Source organism: Coniosporium apollinis (assembly GCF_000281105.1).
Source record: "Coniosporium apollinis CBS 100218 chromosome Unknown supercont1.25, whole genome shotgun sequence".
Taxonomy (NCBI): Eukaryota; Fungi; Ascomycota; class Dothideomycetes; genus Coniosporium; species Coniosporium apollinis.
Genome location: NW_006913287.1, coordinates 362,424 through 389,868, shown reverse-complemented (window position 1 = coordinate 389,868; position 27,445 = coordinate 362,424). Strand labels below are relative to the sequence as shown.

The window sequence follows — 27,445 nt, the reverse complement described above, 5'->3', positions numbered from 1 at the left end:
GGATTAGGGTTGCTAGAAGCGGGAAGCCTATGGGAATGGATTCGCGTAGCCTACCGCTTTCTGACGAGGAATCCGTGGAACTGATAATCGAGCTCTTAATGTCCAGCTCCGTAGTATTGAAGCGGGGTAATGACGTTGAGCTCTGAATTGTTTCAATAGCCAACGACCAGTTGACGAACATAAAGTTGGTAATTGGCGCTTCTTGACCTTTTCATATCGCATGGTTCACGGCGATGGGAGCAGGACCGGGATCAGAAGAGGAGAGGGAAGCGAAGAGGGAGTGGCAACAGAACCAGTGGTCCCCGCGTTGACATTGACTATGTAGTAATGCTTCCGGACGAGGCGGAGAAATATCTGGTACCGTGATCAGCGACGATCAAGAAACCCGAAGTAACTTTACCACTTCATTCGGCACAGTCGCTATCTGATATCTCCAAAGCCACACTGATATACCAACCCAACCGAGACCACACCATTCCCAATAACTCCATCCCTATGCCCATGAAACGCTCTGTCTGCCTTAGAGAATTACAGCTCTAACAAATCTCCGTTACGACTACTACTACTATGCTCGTACACCTGCTGCGGCTGATTCTGCGTAACAACGTACGGATTCGAGCGCGCAAAGCCTTGTGTCGGAGTGCCTGTGCTCCTGCCATCCAAATCGTCAAGTTGCATGCTCGCCATTCCCGCACTCCCCACGCCTGCAAAGTACAGATCCGCCGCATCGGCCGCCGATGCCAGGTCACCCTGACTGCCATTGATTTTGGTGTTCTCCGAGGGGTGTAGAGGTAGCATATCCTGCCTCTGCTGCAACTTCCTCGCCTCCGCAATGGCTTGCGCCGTTGGTAGCGTGTGCTTCTGCAAAGCCGGACTATCCACAAGTCTGCGCGGCCTTGCTGATCGGAACACCTGCTGTACTGGCTTTAGGTAGACCGTGGCCAGTGTGCCGACGACGAGACACATCTCCTCGAGGGTAGCTGGATCCAACTTCTCGCTTTCAGCAGTAATGGCCGGACGCTCGCCCATGACGACCGTCTTCGCCGTGTTCGGGTCGCTTGAGAGGAGTCGCCAGTACATGTAGCCCCTGTCTCTCAGGTCCGGATTGTCTGTCTCCTCGGTGGCCCATTTCAGAACTTTGGGGACGAGCTGCTGCCCTTTAGTCGGGCGCTGGATGAAGAGCTTGACGGTGGCGGTTAGCAGCGCAAGCTGTACTTCATGCGGCTCGTCTTTGAACGTGTACAGGAAGTCATCGAGCAGGACGTCGCTGTTGTCGATGCGGTCGGCATATTGGCCGATGACCCAGATCATGGCGGCTTTGGCTTCGGGTTCGTCAAGCGAGTCTAGGTTTTCGCAGAGCGTGCTGATGATGGACTCGTACTGGTTCGGGTACTTGCGGAAGATGTTGCGGATGACGACTGTGGCTTCTTGGACTATGTAGGAAACTTTGGTAGCAACTAGCTCAAGGAGGGTGTTTATGCAAAGCCGGGCAGCGGGCTCGATTTTGATAGCGAGTTTACCGATTGCGCGGACAGATTTGCGGACGAAGTCAACGTCTATTTCTGTCGCATATCTGAGGCGGTGAGAATCAACAGCTGCTCAGTATGTGAAAACATCAGAATCACTCACTCTCGGAGCTCTGTCAGAACCTCTTTGATATTCTTTTCTGTCGCCAGCATGAAGATCAATTCAAGTTTGGTAACTTTGACGTAGATTGGATCATTGTATTTGCAGAAGAAGACGCGGATGTCGTTGCGAAGGACTTCTGGCCGCCGTTGTAGGATGAGGAGGGCGTTTCGGAGAGCCAGATACTGTATTTCTGGGCCTTTTGATAAAAGAGTGACCAAAGGGGGCGAGAGCTTCGTGCAAAGAGAAGCGATGACTTTCTGGTCAGAGATGTAGTTGATGAGGTATAGGATAACCCGAATGCAGGTCAGCACAACGGCAGAGTTGGTGTGAGATAGTCGAGGCGATATCCGCTCAGCAAGCAGAGCAGCTTCTGTAGTGTCCTGCGGTACGTAGTTCATCATCGCTTCTAGGATGTATGTCTGACCCCATCTGCCTATTGTTAGCTATGGCAATACGGCGCGTTAGCTATTGCGCTTACTCTGAGCAATCCGGTAATATTTGGACAATCTTTGATGCACTTGCATAATCGATAGTAAGCTTGATGGACTCGCTCCTCTCCCAAATATCCATCAAGCTTGCCAACGCGCTCGACACTACTGTGGGATTCTCGTCTCGCAACATGGCGTTCAGTCGGTCAATGAGGTCTGATGACTCTACGAGCTGCCGGTCATGATCGTAAACCTTCGCAACGCAAAATGCTGCGGTTTTGCGGACGTATGGATCAGAGTCTTTCAGCAGGTGCTTGAGTGGTGGGACGGTGGCTTGAATAAATTGTGGAACGTGGATGTAGGAAATCGTTCGAAGGGCGAGCGCTCTGATTAGAGGGTTACTGTCTTCCATGTCCTAGCGGAGTATCAGTACCAAGTATTTCAGCGGGATCCTGGACGCGTACATGCAGAATAATGGGCAGCGCCCTGAGTGCAACATCAGATTTTATTCGCGCATAGTTGACCAAGTACAAGAAGCACCTAAAGCGACCATCAGCACCAGCCGTCAATCGTGACCCACAGCCTCCAGCCAACGCCCCTGACCGTCCTACATACATTTTCTTAATCTCCAAACTGGGTATCTTCATGCATTCCACAATATCCTCAAAGAGCGTCACCATGTCATTGTTGCTCATGGTCATGTTCGCCACAATCTTCTTCAGCGCAATCTTCTTCGCCGAGTGGTTCTTGTCCTTCTTGCCGCCATTGTTGAGCTCGAGACGCAGCTCAGCTACTTTGCCCTGTTGCGATTGTAGATATGGTAAGCGCGGATTCGCGTAGAGGGCGTAGGCCGGAAAGAACATGCTGGGCAGCACGTAGATGAAGTATGCGGTGGCATGAGGGAGTCGTACGACTCAGCCGTCGGCGAGCGTGCCGTTGTATCAAATGATAGGAGAGGGACAAGAGCTATAGAGCGCTTCGTTCCATGATGCTGGAGGAAAGAAAGACCAGGCTTACCCTCGCAAAGAGCTTCGCATCCTGCCCGCCTGAACTCATAGCTGCCCGCGTGCCCAGATGCGCCCTCTACCAACATGCACGCACTTTGGAGACCTCCCAGCTCTTCCCCTCCAATGCCGTGGCGCTTTCCCCTCTGCGGCTGTCCGGTGGCGCCGTCTCCTGTCAAGGGTACTCGTTGTTCATGTACATCGCAAGCGCCGCTGCTGCAAGGTACCGGTCGATATGAGTGAGACGCAGTTCACGTCCAAAAGCGCGTTCTAGGGTTGAAGTGGTGTTTCGTGTGTTTCCAACGCCGCCTTGCGGACAAGCAGGGTCTCAAGCGTTCGCGGAGAAAGGCCGGCGGGCTGACTTCCGCCGTCGAACCTCCGCCGAGAGCTCGACATTCCCGTCATCACCGCAGGCGTCGGTTGCAACTCGCAGCTTCAATCCGCCTGTCGTAACAGTAGACAAGTCCTACCGAATCCGAACCCAACTACACCTCACGCCTACGCTGCTCCACGGTTCAAGTCATGTCTGCTGTGCAGCAACAACCACCACCTCCGCCCCCACCGCAATGGGTTCTCGATCTGAATTCCACGCCTTCTCCTCGGCCAAAGAACACCAGCGTGCCTGATCCGCCAGGATATACCGCAGCAAGCGGTGGGAAGCAACGAAGCAAGGATTCCAAGAGCGTGGCATCCCGGAAGCCTCCCACAACAGAAGAGACGGACACACTCAAGCTCAAGAAGGCATGGGAGCTGGCTATAGCGCCTGCGAAGAGCCTCCCTATGAGCGCCATAGGTACAAATCCGTCCCGAGGCGTAAACCTCGAACTGTCTTGTTAATAGTGCACGCTACAGGGATGTACATGACCGGCAACACCCTGCAGATCTTCTCCATCTTCATGGTCTTCACGCTCTTCAAGGCGCCCATCACGGCTATATTGAACATGGGTAACACGTTCTCACGCTTCGAAACGGAGGGGACGCGCTCGAAGATGCTTGGTGTGAAGTTGATATTCATCGCCATGAACCTGCTTGCGCTGGGACTCGGGATATACAAGGTGGATGCGATGGGGTTGTTGCCGACCACACGAAGTGATTGGCTAGCCTGGGAAAGCGGAAGGGGCTATCTAGAACGGGGCGTGCCAAAGGAGTGGTTATAGTTGCAACTCCGATGACAATCAGGAGAATCCAAAGCTCTGCGTACGTGCCTTGCTCCCTTTACCTCCGCTAGAGTGGCCTGTGAGCTTCGAGGAATGCGTACAAGAACTTCAGGTGACTAAGGAAGAAATGGATTACGTTCAATAGACCAACTCCTAACTGGCTTGAAATTCGCCAATCCCCGCTTCAGCAGCCCGGAGCGGGCCTTCCAGGTTCGGCAGTCATTCCATGGTTCATTGTGGAGAACACACTTCTTATGGAGGTGGTTCCATGGATACCTGCTGAACCTGTGCCGACTAATCCTCTCTACCACTCATGAGGCTTGCTAGACAAGGTTTCTATGAGACTTTGTTCCTTTTCACAAATGTTGCCAAGTTATCGGGGCAATCTCCTACAAGAGTCCGCTTGCCTCGTACCTGTCCGCTCATCGTCAACGAAGGTCTTTTCTCGACGAAGCACTTCCCTAGCAAGTCTGTCTTCTCTCAGAATTCTTTCTCCGGAATCCAAGTGCTTTCCACAAAACCAGGCTCGCCTGCAAAAAACTCGCTTCGCAGACCCTCTATCCTCCTAGCCGACTTTCTGTAACGCCAATGATTCACGCGCAGTCATGGACGCCAGCAAAATCTGGAGCCACGAGAATGTTCTATTAGCGCCCCAAGAGCTGGACGCTCAATCCGACGCCTCAAGCGCGACCTTCCACGAGGTGTCAAGCCCGATTAAGACTGCGCCAGACAGTCGTAAAGGCCGAGCAGCGAAACCGAGAAGTGATATCGAAAAGGCGAACAGCGGCGTGGATGCCATAAGTCAGAGTAACTCAATAGACGCACAACGCACAGCAACAATTAGACACCAAGCTGACACTTCTTAGCAGGAAGACAAGTCCGACGACCTCTTCACCCAGCCCAACTTTATCGGCTTCATTAACTATGTTCTGATTCTCGTGGGCTGCGGCACCAAGCTGTACGTGGATTCGAAGCAGGACCACTATCACTGCAGGTGGGAGGACGGATTCTTAACCCTCCGGTTCGCAGCAGGCCCGGGGCTGCTTTGTTACTTGTTGATCATTGGGGTCGCGTCGCGGGGGCTCTTCCAGATGCAGAGCCTGCTTTTTAAGGCGAGGCTGGAACAAGGCGGGAGCGATGGTCGACCAGCGCCCTTGGATGAGCGGACTACAAGACGGATGCTAAGTAGTGCTAAAGGATTTATCTTCGTGATAAGCGTGGCGCTTTGTATTATCCCGCATGTCTTCGCGTGCGGCCGCAAGGCCGAATGCGGAGTAATGGGCGGTAACAACACTACTGTAACCACGTAGAGCAAACGGTTCTATGGTTCGGTGCTCAAAGCCGTACGACTAACACTTCCATAAATATCTGTCCATAACGACTGCTCATGGAAATTACCTAGCGAAATCTCCGCGAAATCTTTACTCTCAGAAGCAACACTGAGGTATCAGAAGGACTCTCAACAGTGTCCGCTCGTTCACTTGTATCAGCAGCCAAGGCTAGACATTATGGTTTTACGAATAGTTTCACGATTCCATTGCTTAGTACCAGTTCGCACAGATACTTGCGAAACCAAATGTCATGCCATTCTCTTTAGTGCTACTAGTCAGGCAGCTATTAGGGTAGAAGGCGTCTTACCACGGGTTCCATCGAGGTATCGGTGAAGTTTCGCATGAATGCCCGCTTTCCTCGTGCGCGCGCTTGCTCGGTCTCGAGGAAGCTCTTTCCATGACACAGCTCTTTCCTCCGCATAGACTCCTTCCTCAACACGGGCCTGTCTACAACGCTTTCCACTACAAGAGTCGTTCCGATACTCGACTTCTTCCTTCCTCATCACAACTTGCCTTCTTCACCACGACCTTCCTCCTTAGTATAGCTTGCTTTCTCGTCACATCTTTCTTCCTCATTGCAAGATTCTTCCTCACCACCACTTCTTTCCTTACAACAATTCGCTTCCTGAAAACACCCTCTGCGCCACAACTTTCTACCTCAACGCAGCTTCCCCCTTGTCCCAACCAAGGTCGACAGAGTGCGTACCAGACTGGCTACGCAACCACCTCAAAGATACCCGACACGGCCAGCACGCGAACAGCAGACGACCGAGCGCTATAACGAGTGTTGCCCCCGTCGACGACATACAAGTGAGTTGACCTCCTCCATGTCATGAAGATGGCCACAGCATTAATTACACATGCTGATGTTCGTGATACCAGAGAGGGCGCCAAAGCCAGCCAAAACTGCGAGGAGCGGCTGGATCCTGGTATAGTCGTCCGGCCTGATTGCGTTGGGCATTGTTATGTCACAAGAGTAGCAGCTAGAACTGGCATTGCAAGTCCACGGCCGGCCTTGTCTCCTGGAGCGTCATGCTGATTACCGTCTACAGCCTCATGCCGTCTTCCACGAGCAGCCATTTCGCATGGAGCCTGGTGCTATATGTCTGGGTCGGCGGTCCGCTGGCCTTTGCCGTGGAGGTTGCCATCTGGGTCCTGACAAAACCTCCGGTCAGTGCGCGCGACAGGCGCGCAATTGGGATTCTCCGCTTCGTCTCCGGCATCCTCATCATGTTCCTGTCGGTCGGCGTCGGCGTGGCCTTTTCAATCAACTACTGCTAGGCACAACATGACGGCGCAGGCGCCCATGATCTCGAGTCCTCTCAAGCAGACCAACGAGATCGACTTGCTGTCGTCTTCCACCTCGTCTACATCTTCTCGATCTTCGACGGTTATTTCGTTTCCCCAATCGTGTCTGGTAAGAAGGATTTCAGCGTGGGTCGACGGCTCGCTGGTGTTTGCCGTGGAACTCGGGATCCGAAGCGGACAAGATCTATCTCGCGACGCAACATCTCACGCAGCGGCTTAAAAACCGCGGCCTTCTCGTACTCCTTTCTGCCACCCTCCTTCATCTGCTTTCCATCCCATCTCCCCGCCGCGCCTTCCGCTTCCTCGTTCTTTCCACGTTTCTTTTCATCATACTCAATCGACCGGGTCGCCAAGCACAGTCCGGTCCCTCCACTTCCTCTCCGGCACCATCATCTGGACATAGCCCGACACGACGCCTTCCGCCCTGGCGCTTTCGGCCCACCACTCAACATCCTGCTACCCATGGGTGGATGTACGATCCGTGAGCTCGTCAGGGCCAACAAACGGGTAACTCCCAGGCATGTTCGATACTTCTTCCACTGCCGTGAACCGCTGCAGGGTGACGGCGGTGCTCACCCGCAAGTCGAGCGAGGGCAACGTGCAACCCGCGCAGTCGACGACGAGGGCCGCAAACGGGTGGCAACCTACGCTAGCTGGATCCTGACGGGGATCATCATCTTCGTGGCGGTGGTGGTCCTTATCTCCAACCGGAAAGTTGAGAGATGGGATTGCGGGGCTCCTGGTGGCATATTTTGCTGGGGCGTGGTGGCGGCGGCCCCCGGCTTGTGCCTGCTGTCGCTGCTCTGGTCGCCAACGAGGGTGACGGCAAAGAATGGCATTGCAGGACTGCTGGCGGCATATTCTGCTGGGTGACGGTGACGAGCAGCATTGGCTGCTTGATAACGATGAAGGTTGGCCGCCGTGTCCGCAACTGGGACGTTCTAGATGTCGACAATCGGCTCGCGCACGAGGCGTCGATTCGATTCTTGTGGGAGTATTTCGTTGCTGAGCATACTTGTAAGTTTCCATCACTGCGTACTCGATCGCCGAACAGGAAGCTGACTACAACGGTGCCTTGGCAGACTTTGGTCCTGGCGTCTGGCATCCGACACCCGGTGCTCACGGCTTTCCTTATGAGAAAATTGCACCGTAGGCTGCCGCCAGCCCGCCACAAAGGCACGATGGTTATGCATACCCTGTTCTATCGCCGAATGATAGCCCCCTTACTGGTCCTTCTCTTGGTTTTTGTCCCACTTATAGTGGACTCTTTCCCGGTCGACCTACCCACTGCTCCGGCTCTGGTTTCAGTCTCGTACGTGGATCCTCTTGACGATATTCCGGTTGCGGATGATAGCTCAGCTTAGCTAGAAGCCGAACTCGCAGGCGAATCACTTGACGCCGACAATAAGGCCATTTGGGTAGCTGGCGACGATTATCAGTGCGGCTTAGAAGCCCCAAGCTCGGGGACGTGGGAGAAGTACAATGTGACGGCATGGCTAGAAGAGCAGCTCAGGGTCGGTGGTTCATGGTGGTTTGTGGTGCCTTGGGACACCGTGTGGCTGAGCGTTCAGGTGTCGGTGTTTCAGCTTGGGACTAAGAGTCTAATAATGTTATCATCAGTGATGCTGTGCTATAGCTGTATCAGATCAAAATCACGATATTGTTTTTGAAACCGCGCTCCAGACAATTGATCATGTGTGAATTCCCATTCTGAGCAATCTTTATCCCCACAAACCAACTCCGCTTCCTCGCAACACCTTCCAAGAACACCATGCATCTCTTTCATGTATTGACAGCAGCAACATAATGAATCGCTTGTTACACCCCTGACGCTCATATCGGCATGAGACCGAGTGCACAATCACGCCGTGCCGTTCCCGTAGTATCCCTCCGACTGCTCCTTCTTCTCCTTGCTGATATTCTCGCCCTTGGAGTAGTCGGTTGGTGTCTTCTCAGCGTCTTCCCAGAACCTCTGCCTTTCCTGCATGGCAGCTTCGCACCACTCCTTCACTTCCGGCAGCTCTATCCTCGTGGCCACCCATGTAAACTCGCCCAGATCCACAGCACCCTGCAGCGACCGCTCGTACTCCACCATCTGGAGTATGAGCTCCATCTTGTCTATGTCATGCACGAACTTCGCCTCCAGCGTCTCGTTGTCCTCGTACTCCTGCCACACCTTCCTGATCTCCTCGCCTGATAGCCCTCCTCCCACTTTTCCTAGCAAGTCCCTGCACAAGTAGTCCATGGTCGCCTCCTCCCGTCGCGACTTCTCTGGCTTGGCGACGTTGTCAACGGGCGTGATGTCCCCAACCAAGCTCTCCGCCATGTCGTGGATCAGCGCCATGCGTGTGCAGTGCGGGACGTTTAGCCGCGAGGCGAGTGAAGGAGGTGCAAGCATTGTGAGGATGGACATGCGGTACATGTGGTCTGCTATCGACTCTCCGCGCTCGATGCCGAAGCGGCGCCATCCTTCCCGCTTGGTTGTTTTCAGGCGCTCGAGGATGTGGAAGAAGGCGACGGGGGATGAGGTGTGAGCAGCTGGTTTTTCAGACAGCGTAGAAAGTACTAGAGAGGCCCTGTCAGTAAAGGTCGTGGAGGATCGTGGAGAAGTGGGGGAAGCAGAAATCTGCTCACAGGCTCATGGTTGGCGACGCCCGTCTTTGCTCACATACCGGTTTCTGGCGTCCACTGTCCATTCGTGACATCTTGCTCGCTGAAGATGCCGGAGTTGGGCCCTGTGCAGGTAAGGTCAGCTCACGAGCGAGCACCGAGTGTGTTCCGCGCTCACTTGGTGGGTCGTTGGTCTGCGCCGCGTCTTCGACCATCGTGGCTGCGGGATGCTGTCGCTGTGATTTATCGATGCAGTGTTTGCGGCCTGGAAGACGGTGGAGAGGAGGCGCAGGAAGCTGAAGGAGGTACAATTGCTCTTGAGGAGGAAGTTGTACTACTGATAATGAAGTCACTGAGAGCCAGCAGACAAGGCAGGGCAATCGACGCGCACAAACGCCAATCAGGCACGCTTGCTGCATCACCGGCTGAATCTCTCACCGCCTTCAGCGCAAGGGTTCCTTGGTAGACTCTATCAACATCACGCAGTTTGATTCCGGCTTGCATTCATGTCCTGAGTCAGTCTCCCAGCTGTATGTGGGACGTCTCTGATAACTCGCCACGTCGCGATCCACCCCAATGATCAATCCATAACCTTCCAGAGGTGGTGGCGTGGAGAGCCCGTCTCAACACCTTGCCAAGACTCGTGACAGCTGGTTCAGGTCCGCCGAAATACTAAGCTAGCCTGGCTGCGCCACTAAAGCTTGGTCCACCCTAGTACGCTTCTGTGGTCCACGAAGCCAGATAAATTTTCAAGAGCTGTGAGATGCTCATGCCCGCTCGGCCAACCCGGAAGTGTGCCAAGCTCTCTGGTCAGCGTCTTGAGATCCCCCTGGAGATCAGGGGCGGGTCGATACTTCACACCGTTACTATCAAAGTAGCGGAGAAGCACATCTACAATTCGCGCCAGGTCACCTTGTTCAAGTTCATTAACTTGTCGTAGCAATAGAAGTAAGCTCCACTTGCATCTCACATGCTCTGATCTACCTTCCCATTCTTTATGCGTAGCTCTACCTCATCCTGCGACTCAAGCATCAGAGGAGTCATGACGATCCCACATAAATGCGCTGGCACCCTCCCATCCTCGCCTTCCTCCTTTCCAACCTCCCCATGCCACCACCGGCAACCCCTTGATTGCATCCGAATCTTGTACTGCCCATCCACCAACCCATCCACCAGCGCTCCGATATCAATTTTCCTAATAACCGGCGCTCCAGGCTTCAACGTCACCACATCCTCCGCCTTTGGCCGTCGATCAGCGTTAGAGTCTGTCAACGGGCCTGTGCCGCGCTGTTCGTTTCCCCGGACCACTTCCCCTGTCGCAGAATCGACAACCTGCAGACTGGATGTCGGCGGTTTGTGGGGCGTGGCGTCGATAATTCTCATGCGATCGTCGTCAGCGTCAGGTTCGGGTTGGAAGGGACCCCAGGGAATCAGGAAACGCTGATGTCCCCGCGTCTGCACAGTGACGGAGTCGGAACCAGTGTTGATGACGGAGACTTCCAAGGCAGTGCTACTGCTTAGCTTGGCGTTGGCAAGTGCGGAATCAGAGGATGGGGAAGATGCGCAAAGACGCATCCTTGTCTCTATTCTCGGTGGCCAGGACAGGCTCTTTGCGACCGTGAATGTCGCGTTACCGGCAGTGGGTTTGCTGTTGACCAACTTTACTGCTTCAGAATCATGGCTTGGCTTCCAATCATTGTCGACGAATTGCTTTCGATCACTATACGCCCACCGTTTCACGCCGAGATCCTCGCTCGCCAGTCTTATGATATACTTCTTTCCCGGCTCCAAAATCGATGCCAACTCGCCATTAACATCGACATGACACTGATATACCGTGAAAGCATCTCTCCAGTGCTCCGTCCTGTTGACCGGGGATGGCAGGGAAAGGCACTCTGCCTCTTTCGCGGCGACTTTCTTCAGTCGGCTAAGATCGACTTCAACCCACCGCTTAGCGTCTTCGGGATCTTGTTCGTGTAGGGTAAGCAAGCCATGTGCCAGCGCATATGGGACATCCAGTACCGAGCCTGAAATCTCGAGGAGTAATGGTCGAGGGTCAGTATCAGCTGGTGACCGACGACAGAGGCCGAAGACTATGCCGAATGGCAGCTGGCCTGAGGCGTCACAGACTTGGTAGCGGCTGTGGATTTGTGTGTGGATTCGCAACTCGTTCATCGTGTTGTAGTGTGCAGGTGCAGGTCCAGGTACAGGTTCTGCGGCTTCTGGATGATATGAATGAAACGAATGGAATGAGTGGAGATAACTGAAAAGGTGTTGGCAGTTGTGGCTATCTGGCGGGTCAAGCAACATGTGATATCAGGCAGGCGCTCATTATCGGCTGTGCTGTGGCTGTGAGTGTAAGTCACCACCGCTCCTCTAGTATTATCATCATTAGCGCTAACTCTTCATAACATCGCGGCCGCTCAAATATATACGGCAGACTTTACTGGTTATGCCTTGCAAGCCGGCAGCTATTTTTAAAATGTCAGATGCAGGCTGAGCGCCAAAAGCCACTACGAGTCCGGAGTGCATACAAGGTCGGAACGGAAAGTATTCGTCCGTGCATTAGCCTGTAGATGCCTCAGGCACCAACATGCCCCTCATCAGCACCACCATCGAATGTTGTAGTGTTTAGTCACGTTACCGGCTAAGCCGTATCCGAATACTTTCCGTGCCGACCGCGTCCAACTATCTGCTTGACTGGTCGAAATGAGCCTCGCTTGACAAGCCCACTTATGCAGAACTGATGTGAGGCTAGCAAGGTATAAAGCAGGGTATATAATTGGCTCCCGCACCCTTGCCGATAGATGAGGCTATTCGGCGTGCGGGAGCGCGTTCGGGAGCAGTCTAGCGATAAGACACCATGCCAAGGCTCACCAGATATGACATCAACGGCAGGGAGGCTACAGGGCTTGCCCTTGCTAGCCTAGCATTGACATTGCAAAAGGCGGCAGTAGTAGGTCTTGTCAAGCGAGGCTTATTTCGACCGGTCAAGCAGATATGACCCGCCCTGCACTTGCATATCGATGTCTTTTTTGAATAAGGCTGAAACCTACTGCGCAATCTATCTTCGGCACATACAAGGAGGCACTGCCCTCGGATGGGCCGCCATAGGTTTACAGGAGACAACAACGACACCATCTACTGCTCCTAAAACAACTCTCTCGGCCTCGACGAATGGGCATGGGCAGTAGCTTGGCCTATATCCCCACTCTAGATCATGTCTACAGCCCCAGGTTTTACAGCTGGCAATGCTGACCTTACGATGCTCCAACACGAGGCAGAATTCACAGCCTCCGCGGATTCACTTTGAGGATTGGTTGTGTTGTCATTCGTCGTTCCTCCGCAGGATCGCAGTCAAGGCAATGGAGGACAAGGAATAGGTTTTCGTCTCTTCCTTGTTGTTGAGAGGACCTGCAAGACAGAAACATTACGAATAAGAAGTCAATGGCCACCTTCAGGTCGACAGAAGCACTCCTCTCGCTCTCCTCACAATTCTATCAAATAATCCGAGTAGCAATGATACACCTTCTCCAACAATGTCTTTGTCGAAAGTCCTCACCCTTGCGCTTGTCGTAGCAGTGGCTCGCGCCAGCCCAGTCCTCAACAACCCGTCTCGAGTCCTCCGCCGCGACCCACCCGCGCCTTCTGCCTACCCGCTTGGCGATGCTTGCGGCCACGAGTGGCAGTACCTCAATTTCAACCCGGACGATGACACCGATAAGGCCCATCTCCAGAAACTTCACGATGTCATCTGCAGTGGCGAGATGCGCGCCATCTCCAGCTATGGCCGAGCCTCGGCTCGGGACGTCCTTGCGCCCTATAAGCGCTATTTCCCGGAAAGCGATGAGGAAGACGACTTCCAGACCCATGTCAAGGATGTCTTAGGCCTAATCGCAGGTACGAGCAGTACCGACGGAGCGATTGGGACTGTCGTCGGGACGTTTGTTGTAGATAACCTTGGTGAGCTCCACATCCGCTTTGTAGCTTCCTCTCCTTTTGTTTCTTTTTTGTAATCTCCGCTAATCCGTTACGCAGACTTTGCCGCGAACGACCCAGATGAGGCCGACTGCACCGACGAGGGCACCCTAGCCTACACACTCACCGACCAACTCGACAGCCGCGAGAAGATCCATTTCTGCGACCCCTCGTGGACTCGTGGAAGCGCCGGCGACGTCGACTGCGCTTCCTTGGACCCCTTCCCTAGCACAAAGATGGACTCCTTCTCGCGCATCGCGCTACACGAAATGACGCACTACAGCTCCGTTGGCCCTGAGACGTCCTTGGCACAACAGATTCAAGACGTGAAGAACGCAGACGGCGAGCCGGCATATGATCCCCCGCGTGTGCATGGCCTCCTTGACCCGGAGCAGGACGACAACCCCGCCGTTACAGAGATTAATGCCGATAGCTATGCTTGGATGTCGCTGGACGCTTGGATTAGTCGCAAGTGCGCGGCAGATCCGAGTGGCAATAACTGGGCGTCCTTTTTCACTCAGAGCCCACCGCCGTATGAGCCCGCGGAGTGAGCTTGGTGACGTTATCAACAGGGGCTTTAACTGAGAAATAGTTGACACTGATGCCGAGTCGATGGCTGGGCATGTTTAACAGAGGCAACGTTTACAATCAATGATTTCGTGTAACACTCGTTCTTCTTAGCGGCCTCCCCCTCTCCTTTCCTCCTTCTCCTTCTAAGATAGGCCAATAACCTTCAATCGATGTGTCAAGCTTGACAAAATGAGGGGCTAAGTTGCGGCTCAATTTATTCCCTTAAAACCAAGATTAGTCACTTCTCAAGCGTGAAGCCCGACTCCTCGATTCCTCTAATTAAGGTTCTGTGGGGTTTAATACCATAATTAGTTAGAGGGAGCCCATTTTTGGGCCCTAGCCTCCATATTTGGAAAAAGAAACCGCGGAGGAACCGATTCGTCCCTCTGGGTACAGAAGTGTGCTCCACGCAACTATTAGTTGATACGATCTCTTTCTACTCGCTTTCGCTGCAGCGAAATATTGTCAACTGGAAGACTGAATTGGCGCCCAAAAGGACTCAGAGGAGCTAGTAGCATGAGTTAGATTGCGGAAGTCGCAAAATTTGAAGCCTGACCAGAAATTTCAAGCCGGCCTCGTCCTATTACTCTATAGCTTTTTTAAAGGTTTTAGGTATCTGAAATCCCGCGCTCATCGTAATAGCGATAATGTCTCTAAAGATAGCTTTACGGTCTTTATAGTAGAGCCACTAATAAGATTGTAAACTCAAAGATTTCATGATATACAAGGAGCATTAGAGATATAGAAGATGTACTTTCTAAGAATTCTCAAAACCGTTTTAGTATAAAACGGGCATACCTTGTCTATAATCAATGAATGCGGCGATTATATACCCTCACCGCGTGGTTTAGTGATGGAGCACAGGCTACGGCACGTGATTTAGTTACTTTCCGGCCGGGAGAGTACCAACACCAGGCGGTCAGTGCACTCGCTCTGCTGTCTAGTCCCTACCTGCATCGATGTCTCAAGTGAAGCCCCCAGCTGCATTTGGACCTCCGCTGGACAGTCGAAGATGTCACGTCCTGCTTCAGCGACCAGCTCCGCATCTGCCTTGTCGGTCATCAAGCCAGGTCCAAAGCCATCCAACGCGGCACCACGGCCTTCAGATATCGCCATCTTCGTAACCAATCTCCGCCTGCTAGACTTGGACCGCCGATCTGACTGGCCTGGCATCACTGAGCAGACTTTCTCGACAAAAGACGCTCAGCAGAATCAGAAAACCCGGATCCGCTGCCTCGAATGGGCGCTCTACCGTCTGTTCGAGCTGTGGGATCCGGTAGAGGCACGGGATGTGAGATCCTTCAGTACACCCACCACGCAATCCGTCAAGCTAACGAGATCCTATCTGCAGAAGCTCCAGCCGTTTTTCCCACCCCTCGAGCCTCTCCAATCACTCAACCTGCGCGCGGCTCTATACCGATGTCTGAACGAGCTCAAGAAGAACGGCGTGCTAGGCAGGGAGACTTTACTCCGCAAGACTATGATGGATGATTGTAAGGGAGACAAACTGGCCGAGGTGCTGATGGTATTCTCATACGCCGTCATAATCAAGGTAGCTTCCTCGACCAAGCGGAAGCCGAAAAACGAACCGATTGCTCGGCGGATTGCTACTACGACTAAGCTCAGCGCGGAGGAACAGAAGTCGTTGCTGCCGCTTGCTGTTGCCCATAAGGCGGCGCTTACGGCTGTGCTGCAGAAAAAGCGAGAGAGGAGAGCTCGTTACTCGGAGCTCCAACAGCTGCTGGAATCGAAGAAGGACGAGATATTGCAGAGGAATGAGCGATGTACGGGCTCTGCTCGACCGGCAGCCCAGCACATCGATAGCGTAAACATAAAGAAGCAGCTGCGCGAGAACTGGCTCGGAAACCCGAAGTGGGTTAATACTCTGCTTCACGGAGAGAGCACGCAATCGGGAGACACCCTGTTCGAGAGCCGATTCAATGATGTCTGCGCTGGAATCAAGCAAGGGCATGCTCTGGAGAATCCAAAAGAGCAGAGAGGGTTGCTGCAGGAGCTTGAGTCACGCGCCAACATTCAGCATGAAAGGTTGTTGAAATGGAGAGTATTCCACGCCCAGATCAGCCGGCACAATGCGCAAGCTACCATCACAAGATCGGGCTCGAGGGCGGCTAGGCATGTATCAGATGTCAGCTTCGGATTTGAGGCCCATCAGCATCTGCATATTGGATCTACAATCAAGTCGTCAAGCAATGGGCAACCTTTACCTACGTCTCGCGCTTCAGACCCAGCAATCAAGTACGAGACTATCGTTGCAAGGATGAAGGAGGGCCTGGCTAAAGCGGGTTACTCCAGACGTCGGCCACAACCGATTACGCAGGCTGAACAGCCAAAGTCTCCGATAAGGACTAACGGAACCCGCTCTCGTCCTCGAAGCATCCTATGCGGATCGGGGCTGAAAGAGTTCAAGCTGAAGCCTTCTGTGACCTTCCCACACGTCACATCTCCGACAGTGGTGTCTTCGTCTATGACTTCGCCGTCAATCACATCTCCTTCTTCGACTGACGAACTTTTGAAAGATGTGTTTGCGCTATCCGAGAAGCCCCCGGCTCTAACAGCCATCCCTTACTTTCCTCCTTCCACGATCACGCCGCTCGGCTCGGAGACCACGCTTGTCCAATCGGGGCCGGTTTCGGAGGATGAAGCATCCGACGGTGTTGTCGAAGTTTCTCCCACGAAGAGCGAGCAGCCGGGCCGGCAAGCCCAAGTTATACAGCAGCTATTGAATTCATCGCGTCCAAGCCCACCGCTATCCCCTCAAGTCACCGAGCAGGAGCGCCTTGCGGAACAAATTCTCTCTTCCGTTGTTCAAGCCACACCATCACCCGTAAAGCGACCCCGCCCATCGCTCAGCGACCGTGCCCGCATGTCAATCGCCCATTCGACCGCCGTCGGAGTTCCCGCAGTTGCCCTGGAGGAGACTGGAGTCCCCTCGCCCATTATCGAAGCAACCACACCAACTCCCTCTGACCACCTCGATCCGCACGCAAACCTGCTGGAAAGGACGCGCCAATCCATGGCGCATCTCCCTGCCCACTCACGCTCTCGGCACCAGCGAAGAGAAAGTAAGCGGGAGAGCAGACAGTCGCTGTTTCCTGTCAACCAGTTTGAGACGCCGAGAAAGCCGAATAGCGCTGACTTTACCAATGATCAAGACGAAAAGAGGGATGTCACGCCTAAGCAAAGTCTGTTTGAGCAGGATGCGGAGTATGCGAGTGTGTTCAAGAGCAGGCCGAAGATTGCGGTTAGTCCGGTGCTTTCGCCTTGCAGGGATTTGGAGCTGGACGGGGAGGGGATGTTTGAGCAATGAGAATGAACAGAGAGGAATGGAAGATTTGGAAAAGAACGGTTACGGTGCCTCCTGTAACGACGGTCATTAGCTTAAAGGTGCAATTAGCCAATGTTATAACCATGCACCAGTCTGATCTTACACATCGCACCTCAGATATTCTGGATATGATGGACTACAAGTTCATGGTCAGAGTGAATCAGAGAGGGGTAGACATGTCCCGGCGTCGATGAGAAGCGTTTGAGGCTCTGCATGATCAACTAATAAGGCCCTTGGGCAAGTTGATGATCAATTCTCTGATCACTGAAAGCAATCCAAGGAGGGTTCGTAAATACATGTCTTAACATCAGTCGTTGGAATTGCAGTACACGAAGTCCTTCACCAAGCTTGTGATAGATGTCTGTATCTGCATCAGATGCCCGTATAAAATAATATCATGGAGGCGGGAGGCGAATAGTGTTTTCAGGAGTTGAATGGGTTGATGGGAACATGAAAGGTTCTGCTCAGACCGGTGATTGGGGGTGCAACTGGACGTCGACGAGTCAAAGAGCTCACCTGAGATGCGAAACAACATGAATAGATCAATATATTCACTACCTGAATGAGCAAGGCGCATTACAATCACGGTAGCGCGCATTCATCGAGACTGAGCAGCTTGCACTTCAGCCGTGTAGGCCTCATACATCATCAATCTTTGATATCTTGTGCATTTAGTACATAAGCAGATCGCAAAAGGCGCATATTCTATTAGCTCTTGCTCGGTTCAGTATCTTGGTAGCTCTCGCTGCTCAAGAAGTTCCCGCCCTACACCACTTGGCGGTATGAGCATATCATAGTTATTGATATGAGTATTCCAAACCCTGATCTTAGCGACTGCACAGCTCCGGGATTAGATCGATCGTAGCACAGTATTTGCGATTTATATATCGAACAACCATAAACTTGATATCAATTCGCCCGCGTGGCATAGTGGTACTGCGTGTCACTCGTATCACGTGATTAATCACTTGACTTTTATGACAAGATCCTCGGTTCGATTCCGAGCGTGGGCAGATCTTTTTGGCCTTTTGGACTTCTTTTGATGGAGCAACGGAGTAAGAGACGTCATCCAGAGCTTTGCAGAACGTTCTGTCGCTTTTTGGTGTTGTTTTGAGCCTTCGAAGGCTCTCGGAATCCACTGATGCCGAACACAGAGCCTGCGCAAAGTCCGGGCCGACGATGTTCCGAATCGCGCACGGGCGGAAACACCAGCTTCTAAGGTCCCACGTGATGAGACTCATGTACGTTCAGATCACCATGCACTCGATTCTGACTGAATCATATACATGGGCAGCCTGCCTGTACTGAAATTGTTCGTTACCAACAAGCGGAGATATGTGACGCGAACGCAAAGCTGCACACCAAATGGTATAACTGATAGGGCAAGCTCTTAATACCAGCATCAGCCTCGAGCAACTTATGGTGTCAGGAATTTAACTCTGCTTTCCTACAGTCATCATCCTACAACTGCCTCAGTGTTAAACCAACGCTGTGTATTTGGCTGGACCGCTGCGTTATGCGGACACTTTCTAGGTCAGGTATCAATTCTTACGTGACTGTGTTGTCTCGCTTTGGGAAACATGCACTATGGCAAGGAAGGACTTTCCGTTTCTCTAGCAGATTGCGCTACAAATCATCACCAGTATTCAGTGCAACACGAGGAGCCCGGTTTCTACAGCGGCTCGCATCGTCACTGAAGGCATTTCGTATTTCCACGAAACGCCTCTGTGAAGATGGGCAATGCTTCTACATGCTACCTGAATGCTTGGGTGGATGAATAGATAAGTTCCATCACTGCGAATCCCGTCCCGAATGGCGTGACATGTTCGCCTTGCGCCAACACAGACATGGCATCCAGTACGTTGGAAGCGTGGATGCATCGGGCAAGAAGTTTACGACCGGCTTTTCGTCTCGGGGCGGGATCGCATTCGTTTGTTAGAACTACGAGGTCTGAGTACACCTTCGTGAAAGCCAACGTTGTTCATCGTCCATGGTGTGCACAGCCGGAATAAAGCATTAAGCGACTCGATTCAGCTCAAACTCATTGCGCGTCGTGCATGATCGCAAGGTCCCCGGATAGTTTTCGTGAGGGAGACTCAAGCAATCGGACCGCTGTCGCGCACCGATATCACAAGTGGTACATAAGACACGTCTCAACTGAAGGAGGTATCAAATACGAAACACCAAAACGATGGTCGTTGCTCGCGCAATCAAGCGACCACCATGTGCTACATACAAGTTTTCACATCCAAGCCGAAAGGATATCTACCGCATAGAGTTCGTGTCGTGTCGTCGTGAGCGCCCGTTCCCCCATCCATAAAGCCTATCCACATGAATCTATTGACATGACTAATTGACGTGATTCATTGGCGCGCGACGAGAAGAACCAGCGTCGCTGTCTTTGCCATGGAAAAGAAAGCCCGAGCACCCAATGTGCAACACCCCGGTTGATCATGTGACTTCGTTGTCCGACGACCTCCCCTCCACCAAAACACCAAAGCTGCAAGAGCTGACGACCCCCCAACAGTAAGAATGAACGCGAAGTAAAGATGTGTTTGGTTGTAACGATCGCGTCGACGCGATGGTCTTCCCGGATAGTTGGTTGGCGTGCAGCATATCTAGTGGCGCCAGTGCGGGTGGCCATGGGGTTTGCCATGTGCCCAGCGCTTAGACGGAACGCCAAAGACCTCGCGCTTCTCGGGCGCCGACTCGGAGCAGAGGTGGAGCGTGATGTCCTGGTCGGTGGTGCAGGCTTTGGTGGCCCAGTCGTCGTTGTAGAGCGTGTATGCTTCCTTGCAGGTCAAATCGCCAGCGTGGCAGGTGGCGGTAGGGCAGCCCTTGCCAGACTCCATGTACAGGCCATACGGCTGGAAGGGGCAGTCGGTGGTCTGGCAGTCGACGTTGGAGATGTCGTACCAGATCCAGTCGGTCAAGGTATACTCGAACTGGGTGATTCCAGCGGCCGCGCCCAACTGGGTCTTGTTGGAAAGCTTGAGCGAGACGCCGCCCTGGCTCGGGACCTGATAGTCCTCGCTGTACGTGCCACCGTTGGCCTTGAGAGTGTGCATGTCAGAGGAGCCGTCGGCGCTGACGGACCAGAGGTATACGTCGAAGTCACACATGTTGTTGAGGTGGGCCTGAGGACCGGCCTGGACGAAAGGAACGACAGCAGCAAGAGCCGCGACGACAACGGTAGTGAACTGCATATTGATGAGGTGGTTTTTGTTGCGGTGATTGCGCGGTTGATAATGAGTGCGAAGAGGATCTTGCGGCAGTGCTGATTGATAGCAGCGGAATGAATGTGTGCTGTGAAGCTCAAAGGAGTGAGGCTAGACAGCGAAAGAGAGTGTAGACAAGACCCAGCTTGATTGACAAAAAGGACGGTTGACGTGCGGCGTGTGTAGAGGACACCGGAGGAAGAGGTGGGGGGGTTAAATAGATACTGACTCTGGCTGCACGCCTGGTCTACGGAAGCACGTAGTCGAAGCCACCAACTATCATCCCGTCCCAACGACGAGTGGCCGTTACTAGCGGACGATCCGTCTCATCGGCAGAGACGCTGTGGCTCGAAAAGCCGGGTGAATCAGCAGCCAGATGCATGGAAGAGAGTTTCGGCGTGGAGGCATCGTGGCCCAATAGAAACGCCGCTGTTCCTGAACGACTAGCCAGGCTGTGGGCGACAGGGCTCGAGTAAGACTTTGACACTTGACAGCTGCCTCGGCAAGCGCCCAGGATTGTTTGAACTTCAGACATCTCCACCACTAAGGATCTTGTTGGTTGAGGACCACAGTTGAAGAGATTTACCGAAGGAATTTCCTGAAGAGAATTCTTGCGCTCCACAGCATTCACCAGCGCCGACGGCGCGAATGAAGCGGGACAACATTGCAGATCTTGACGGGGGTTGCTTATTCTTTCCCATGTTCTTCCTTAGGGCAACACCGCAGGAGCTAGAGCAGCGCCGCCCCCAAACTCCCGCCGGAGTCCTCAGTCTGTGATGATGAGGCAGGAAGAGGAGCGAGGGGGATATGCGTGTTGGCGCGTTAGCGTCCACATCATGTCTCACAACGCAAAGCAGAGGCTGTCTTCCGTCGTGCCGGCGAGCGCTGCGCGGGTTCCTGAACTTCTCCCGGCCGCGACAGCGTCCACCCCCGCACAGCCGGGCAGTGCTGGCTCAACGTTGGCGCAGCCGTGGAAAAACGAGGAGGTTGGGGATGGGCGCGATGGGAGGGAGGGAACTCGGGAGGTATCGATAACGGAAACAGCCTGCGAATGCCGTGCAGCACGTTCCTGTTCCTGCTCTGCCCTGCCCCTGCGCCGCGCGGCCTCGTGGCTGCCGCTAGGGCTGAAATCGCACCAGTCAAGTTGTCGACGGCCCCACAAGTAATCTCCTACGCAGATCCATCCTCAGGCGTGGAAGACTGGAGAGCGACTTCGAAAATGCGACGGGTGCAAAACCTAGATGCCGAGCTCGAATCGCGCAAAACCAGTCGGTCCGGCGCAGCGACCGGCCTGATGACGACGCAGAATGAACCCAGGTCGAGATGTCTCATTAGTAGAAAGTGACATGCCGCCAGCTGTTCTAGACGGTGTTGGATACGGGACAGAAGGGCGCCCGACTCAGTCACGTTCTGCCCTGTCGCATCGCTGTCATGCTTTGACCGTCGTGGCGTGTCAGGTTGGGTGACAGCCTACGGAGTGGCACCGCAGCTGCGACTCGGCAGCGCCATGAACATGGTACCCGGCTACATGCTTGTACCTACGTGGATTTGCGCGCGCGCAACGTTGGCTGGGGAAGTGAAGCCGGCAAAGACTGCTGAAACGCTGTGCGGTCGAGGCCGGCGCGGGTGAACGTTTGACTCGGCACTCCCGTTGGAAATCTGTGCTGACGTCGTCCATCACCCTTGAACCGCACTCCCGGCATCCCGGCACCCCGGCATCCTGGCATCCCGGCATTCCACCGACACGTGCTTGCAAGTGAACCTGTAACCACACCAGACGACAACAGCACATGACATACGAGAGCAGCTGCCACTAAGAAATGTCTCTTCTTCCTCTGCCACCGAATCCATTAGCGCATTTGCCTTCTCTCAATCCTCTCACACTACTTCGCATGAGCGGTTTCCTCACTTACAGGGGCTTCGATCTGGCAGACACACCTGATCTATCAGGAAAAGTATGCGTCATCACTGGCGGCCAAGCGGGTATTGGGAGAGAGGTCGTTGCGCAACTACTCCTCCACGGCATCTCCAAGGTTTACATCCTTGCAAGGACGGAAGGCCGCTACGAGGAAGCTAAAAAGGAGTGGCTTCAGAAACATGGCTTGCGCACTGCAGATGTGGAGGAGCGGACTGAGTTTGTGGAATGTGACCTCGGGGATCTCTGGAACGTCAAGAAGGCGGCTGATGAGCTTCTGGGGAAGCTCGAGCGCCTTGATATCCTCATCAACAACGCCGGTAGGTATAGCGTGCCGGACGTCTTCTCCTTTTCCACCACTAGTCGTTGTCATTCGAGTCGCTTTCGAAATAGTTAAGACGCAATCATTCTCCCATTAAGTGCCACCACTGTATACTGCGGGATGCCTGGTGCCTAGACTTCCTACGTATCTGAAAGATCATCATGCTTCCAATGTCAGATCGTTAAGCGACCTTCGCTTTTGTGGTTGCCCCAGATTTCCGATCTGATCCTTGGCTTCTCGTGTTAACTACCGTGTTGATATCATACAAAGAATACGGGAGTGTACCGCTTCAGTGCCCTGCGCTGGATTGGAGTGCTCTCCAGAGAGAGGCGGCGGTTCTGATGCACGAGCCATTGCAAGGTTATCCACAAAAGTCGACCTACCGTGTAAAGAGACCTCCCGGCAGGTGTCTCTCTCTGCTTAGCCTCCGTCAGACATGCTGCGAGTCCCGTATAAGGATTGTGCTTGGGCTTTGTGAGCCCAAGGGAAGTCCTCTACTGCGGCAGCGGGAATTATCGATTACTCTTATGGGCGGCTACCATCACCTCAGCTCTATGACTTTCGATTCTAGTCTTCACAATCCTTCTACCCTGCCCTTTCTCTTCGTGCACTACATCCCGAAATCAGGGACTCTTCCCATACTCTTACCAACGGACTAACACCACCCGCCAGCCCTCCCCATCTCCACCCCATCTCGCCCTCTCTCCTCTCCCACTCTCGACCCAACCTTCGCTACAAACCACCTCGGCCACTTCGTCCTCACAAACCTCCTTCTCCCCCTTCTCCGCGCCACGCCTCGCACGCACAACACGTCCTCGTCCCGCATCGTCACCTCCTCCTCATCCTTACATCTCCTCTGCCGCGGCCTCGACTTCAATCTTCTTACCGCTCCGCCGGCCGACCCGAGCAGGTCGCGGTTTCCCGGTGCCGGTGCCTTGGAGGGCGTCTTGCGCTACGCGCGCAGCAAACTCGCCAACATCCTCTTCACGCGCGAGCTCGCGCGGCGGCTTGAGGCCACCGCCGACGCCGTCACCGACCCCAGCTCCGTCCACGGCAACGAGCGCATCTCCCTAGGGCCCGTTTACGCAAACGCCTTCTTCCCCGGCAACGTCGCTACCGAGGCCATGGACGCATGGTCTTCGCTCCTGGGCCCCGTCGTTGGTGGGCTCGTCAAGAGGGGTTTCGGCTTGATAGGGCAGTCGGTTGAAGAAGCGGCTGCGACGGCGGTGTTTCTTGCCGCGGCGCCTGGGGTCGAGAAGAGGGGACGGGGAGGCGCGTATTATGTGCCGGTGGCGAGGGAAGAAAGTACGAGTACCGTGGCAGAAGATGGGCGGTTGGCGGGGGAGCTGTGGGCGTGGAGCGATGGGGCTGTGGAGAGGATCCTGGGAAAGGAGTGGAAGGGACAAGGGAGTGGGGAGGAGGTCAGCGGGTAAGGAGATGCGGGGGCACACAGGGAGTGAGTTGCTGCTTGTTAGGAGGGATAGAACCGAGAGGGATAGCCGGATGTTCTAGCGGATTTGGTGCACGCTCCGCGTTGCTGGGTCCGTGGCTATGGTACTGGGCAAGAGCTGCCCGTTTCTCATTCCAGTCGAGTTACGCCGTTCTTAGAGGTTTCCGGTTTAAGTGCTCAAAACCCGGGGGTATGTCGTCGTGCTACAATCGACTTCCCATCGGTATCCTCTGGTACCTCTAAGCGTGCCAAACGCATGGACCGGTTGTTGAACAGCACGTTTGGTGTCGACCCAGAAACAGCGGCCACGGCTACTGATGCTGCTGTGCGTCGTTGCAGGTGTAACGACGCGTTCCCAAGATGGATGTAAGATCCCACTACGCTGGGCCTCAAGTCTTCCACATGTGTGGCATCAACGCCGTCGGTTTAGCGAGATTGAAGTTTTACACCGGACCGCGGAAACAACGGACAACTCAAGCGGAAAGGAGTGGATGCCTTTTCCATGCATGCTTCAGAGGTGTCTGTCCACAATCCCCCAAGCCAGATTCACATGACTTGCGCTCCACACGAAGCACGCAGCAGTGTCGCGATCCCCGACGTCCATCGTTGGTCGCTCCCGCCGCTCACCTGTTCGCAACACGTGAGTGAACACTCCTCAATGGTGGCGTAATCCACAGTGTGACGTTCACAGCTCGCAGCACACGTGATTGGACTTTGGTAACGAGGCGGGGCTCCAAAAGTTATGCTGGGTCTCTGCGCCAAAAACCAGTGAAAAGATCGAGCATGACTTTTGGAGCCCCGCCTCGTAAGGCAGTCCCAGCGAAAGGGTTCCGAGCGCAGAAGTCGCTGCATCTGTGGTTTGATTTCCAAGGCTCGGTGGGCCGGATGGAGGTTGTTAGGCTTGATTCTCGTCCGATCCTCGCCACGCAGCGCCGTTTTTAAGGTTTGCTAGCTGTGATCCGGGGGCCATTAATCTAATTCCTGGCGTGTTCCCCGGCGTTAAGAAGGTGTCTTGTTGCTTTTTTGTGATAATTCCCGTCGGGAACGCCGTCAGACGTTTGTAGAGGTTGCGTTTGTTTTGTCTGATTTGCCAAGATGAGGTGCATTGCCACCGCGCGATTCGTGCATTGCTCGCTGTGCCTCTCTCTGCCGTCTTTGATAGCCCTTCATGTGGAAAGGCGCTGCTGATTGGAGTCGTGGATCTTGGCCTCCTTCCACAAGGGTAAATCGCAAAGGATGGGCTAAAGCTTTACAAGCAGTGATAATGCAGCCCTAGGCATATATGCATGGCGCTGCCACTTGTGACAGCCTGCTGCGGCTGCAGGGTGCATCAAAGACGCGACAAGCGCCCCTGCACTCACAACGGTCAGACCGTTCGGCAGGCGCTGTGATCGGCTGCTCGGAAGAGCGCCTTGGGGGCGACTGCTGAGGTGTGAGACGGGAAGCGTATTGCAGACCCCGTGACGCGGCTGCGGCGCATGTAAGAAGAGCGTTGGCGCCACGTCTCAGTTTGATGGAATGTTCAGAGCGTTGAAGTTTTGACTTCAGAAAGTCGGGCGAACGTGCTTCTGCGATGCGAGTAGAGCGTTTTGGCTGAGGGGATCGGCCCGGGCGGGAAGGAAGGAGTCGGGTTTTGGAATCAGCGTTGGAAGCGCCTCGCGCGTTTCAGGCTGCACAAGGAAGACACGTCCAACTCGTCTTGGCGGTTCACTGATGCACTGCGGGCAGTTCAAGCCTTCTCGAGGAATATGCGGATTGTGTGGTCTAATGCATTTGACGGCCGTTGGCACGGACGTCAGGTATGTGACCGTATGAAGTCTTGGTTGTTTTCGGAAAGACAGAAATTTGAGAAACTACCCTGTGTATGTAGAGAGAACAAACCCTTGTAATACCCCTGGAAAACAACCGTAAAACCCTCAGTCCAACGCTGTTACCGAGACCCGGCCTCCGCATTGCTGCGTGTTCCTTCTCACAGTCTTCAGTTCTTGCTTAATATTTGAAATGAGAACGCCGTCGAAGTCCTACGGAAAGATGAAGCAGAGAGATGCAGGACTATGAGGCCAATTGAATTGTAGGCCCTCAGCAGGATACAAGAAGCCATAATTATGGTATGCATGGCTCCTGCTTCCAGAAAGAATTGACGAAATGATCACCGTCAGTCCACTGGCGAACTTGTGACAGACTGATACGCACTCGGTCGAATGCCGGTTTACGATGCTTTTTTGCCGTTGATGGCCTTGAGCTCGACATCGCTGTAGCGGATTAATTGAATGATCCAAGTGATTTACGACGTCGGTGGATGGCTGGACACTCACAACACTAAGCTCGCATTGGGAGGGATGTGGCCTGGGAATCCACTGTTTACAAACGGCGTGTTAGTACTGGTCACACCGTCCATGGGCAGCCCGGGTCTCTGTTCATGCCGCGAAGATGTTAGAACCGGGGAGATGATGAGTACTCACCGGCTGCCGTAGCCGTAATCGCTGTGAGCGTGTTAGCGTCAAATGTTTTACTCTACGAGACGAAAACACAATATGGTAGAGAGATCCCGCACCTGGTAATGATCAAGGTCGCCTTTTCGCCAAGCGTCATGCCTTCCGTGTTGCCTGCACCGATGATGCCGTCATCCCAGCCTGAACCACGAAGGCATGTTAGTGAGGCACACAGCAAGTATAGAGAACGGACACTGACCCTTGATGACACGCCCTTGCCCAATCTCGGTCACGAAGTCTCCACGGCCGATTGAAGAGTCAAACCTGAGACAGGTCAGTTAACGGTCCAGCTTTGCTGACGACGACCTGAGAGGCTACTGGATCGCGTTATGGTCCTCGAGAACTTACTGCGTGCCCTTGTAGCCATTGTTGGCTTGGTTCTCGTCGTAAAGCCAGCCGGTGTACTCCATGGTCACCGAGTCGCCCTTCTCCGGCCTGTCGACGCCGTTGCCTTTCAGGATAACTCTCTTGAAGACGCCCATTGTTCTGACGTTTGACGAAGCTGATGCGGCGAGTGAAGTTGCTACACTATTGCTCTTGTTTCAGCCTTCTGCTGCGGTTCACTCTTTTATTCGAAGGACGAAGTGAAATGTGTAGCGGGTTTATAGAGAGAGAACGGGTTACGGGACGTTTAAACCACCGTCCCCCGGGAGGCTCTGTTGCGTCAAGACAAGGACCGAGGGACCT

At 53.8% G+C, this 27,445-nt stretch overlaps 10 protein-coding genes and 1 non-coding gene across 11 annotated transcripts; 6 read left to right on the top strand and 5 right to left on the bottom strand.

Moving 5' to 3' along the window:
- Positions 1-528: 528 nt before the first annotated feature.
- On the bottom strand, positions 529-2,920 carry W97_05417 (uncharacterized protein; the record flags this gene model as incomplete). The annotated part of the gene is made up of 5 exons (XM_007783300.1): positions 529-1,573; positions 1,630-2,058; positions 2,108-2,472; positions 2,522-2,597; positions 2,673-2,920. 5 exons carry the CDS (start codon positions 2,918-2,920, stop codon positions 529-531), a joined length of 2,163 nt encoding a protein of 720 aa, XP_007781490.1.
- A 663-nt stretch (positions 2,921-3,583) lies between these two features.
- Positions 3,584-4,218, top strand: W97_05416 (uncharacterized protein; the record flags this gene model as incomplete). The annotated part of the gene is made up of 2 exons (XM_007783299.1): positions 3,584-3,854; positions 3,914-4,218. 2 exons carry the CDS (start codon positions 3,584-3,586, stop codon positions 4,216-4,218), a joined length of 576 nt encoding a protein of 191 aa, XP_007781489.1.
- A 3,101-nt stretch (positions 4,219-7,319) lies between these two features.
- Positions 7,320-7,730, top strand: W97_05415 (uncharacterized protein; the record flags this gene model as incomplete). Its single annotated transcript, XM_007783298.1, has 1 exon — positions 7,320-7,730. One exon carries the CDS (start codon positions 7,320-7,322, stop codon positions 7,728-7,730), a length of 411 nt encoding a protein of 136 aa, XP_007781488.1.
- A 988-nt stretch (positions 7,731-8,718) lies between these two features.
- Positions 8,719-9,682, bottom strand: W97_05414 (uncharacterized protein; the record flags this gene model as incomplete). The annotated part of the gene is made up of 3 exons (XM_007783297.1): positions 8,719-9,422; positions 9,530-9,592; positions 9,646-9,682. 3 exons carry the CDS (start codon positions 9,680-9,682, stop codon positions 8,719-8,721), a joined length of 804 nt encoding a protein of 267 aa, XP_007781487.1.
- Positions 9,683-10,433: 751 nt separating this feature from the next.
- On the bottom strand, positions 10,434-11,642 carry W97_05413 (uncharacterized protein; the record flags this gene model as incomplete). The annotated part of the gene is made up of 1 exon (XM_007783296.1): positions 10,434-11,642. The coding sequence occupies one exon, from the start codon at positions 11,640-11,642 to the stop codon at positions 10,434-10,436; it is 1,209 nt and encodes a 402-aa protein (XP_007781486.1).
- Positions 11,643-13,006: 1,364 nt separating this feature from the next.
- W97_05412 (uncharacterized protein) lies at positions 13,007-13,996 on the top strand (the record flags this gene model as incomplete). The annotated part of the gene is made up of 2 exons (XM_007783295.1): positions 13,007-13,430; positions 13,506-13,996. 2 exons carry the CDS (start codon positions 13,007-13,009, stop codon positions 13,994-13,996), a joined length of 915 nt encoding a protein of 304 aa, XP_007781485.1.
- A 1,031-nt stretch (positions 13,997-15,027) lies between these two features.
- Positions 15,028-17,343, top strand: W97_05411 (uncharacterized protein; the record flags this gene model as incomplete). The annotated part of the gene is made up of 1 exon (XM_007783294.1): positions 15,028-17,343. One exon carries the CDS (start codon positions 15,028-15,030, stop codon positions 17,341-17,343), a length of 2,316 nt encoding a protein of 771 aa, XP_007781484.1.
- A 934-nt stretch (positions 17,344-18,277) lies between these two features.
- W97_05410 lies at positions 18,278-18,374 on the top strand. Its single transcript has one exon. It is a non-coding gene; the product is annotated as a tRNA-Thr (tRNA).
- A 1,605-nt stretch (positions 18,375-19,979) lies between these two features.
- On the bottom strand, positions 19,980-20,567 carry W97_05409 (uncharacterized protein; the record flags this gene model as incomplete). The annotated part of the gene is made up of 1 exon (XM_007783293.1): positions 19,980-20,567. The coding sequence occupies one exon, from the start codon at positions 20,565-20,567 to the stop codon at positions 19,980-19,982; it is 588 nt and encodes a 195-aa protein (XP_007781483.1).
- Positions 20,568-22,471: 1,904 nt separating this feature from the next.
- On the top strand, positions 22,472-24,249 carry W97_05408 (uncharacterized protein; the record flags this gene model as incomplete). The annotated part of the gene is made up of 2 exons (XM_007783292.1): positions 22,472-22,814; positions 23,489-24,249. 2 exons carry the CDS (start codon positions 22,472-22,474, stop codon positions 24,247-24,249), a joined length of 1,104 nt encoding a protein of 367 aa, XP_007781482.1.
- Positions 24,250-26,475: 2,226 nt separating this feature from the next.
- W97_05407 (uncharacterized protein) lies at positions 26,476-27,240 on the bottom strand (the record flags this gene model as incomplete). The annotated part of the gene is made up of 6 exons (XM_007783291.1): positions 26,476-26,518; positions 26,582-26,623; positions 26,729-26,749; positions 26,821-26,899; positions 26,958-27,022; positions 27,107-27,240. 6 exons carry the CDS (start codon positions 27,238-27,240, stop codon positions 26,476-26,478), a joined length of 384 nt encoding a protein of 127 aa, XP_007781481.1.
- Positions 27,241-27,445: the final 205 nt, after the last annotated feature.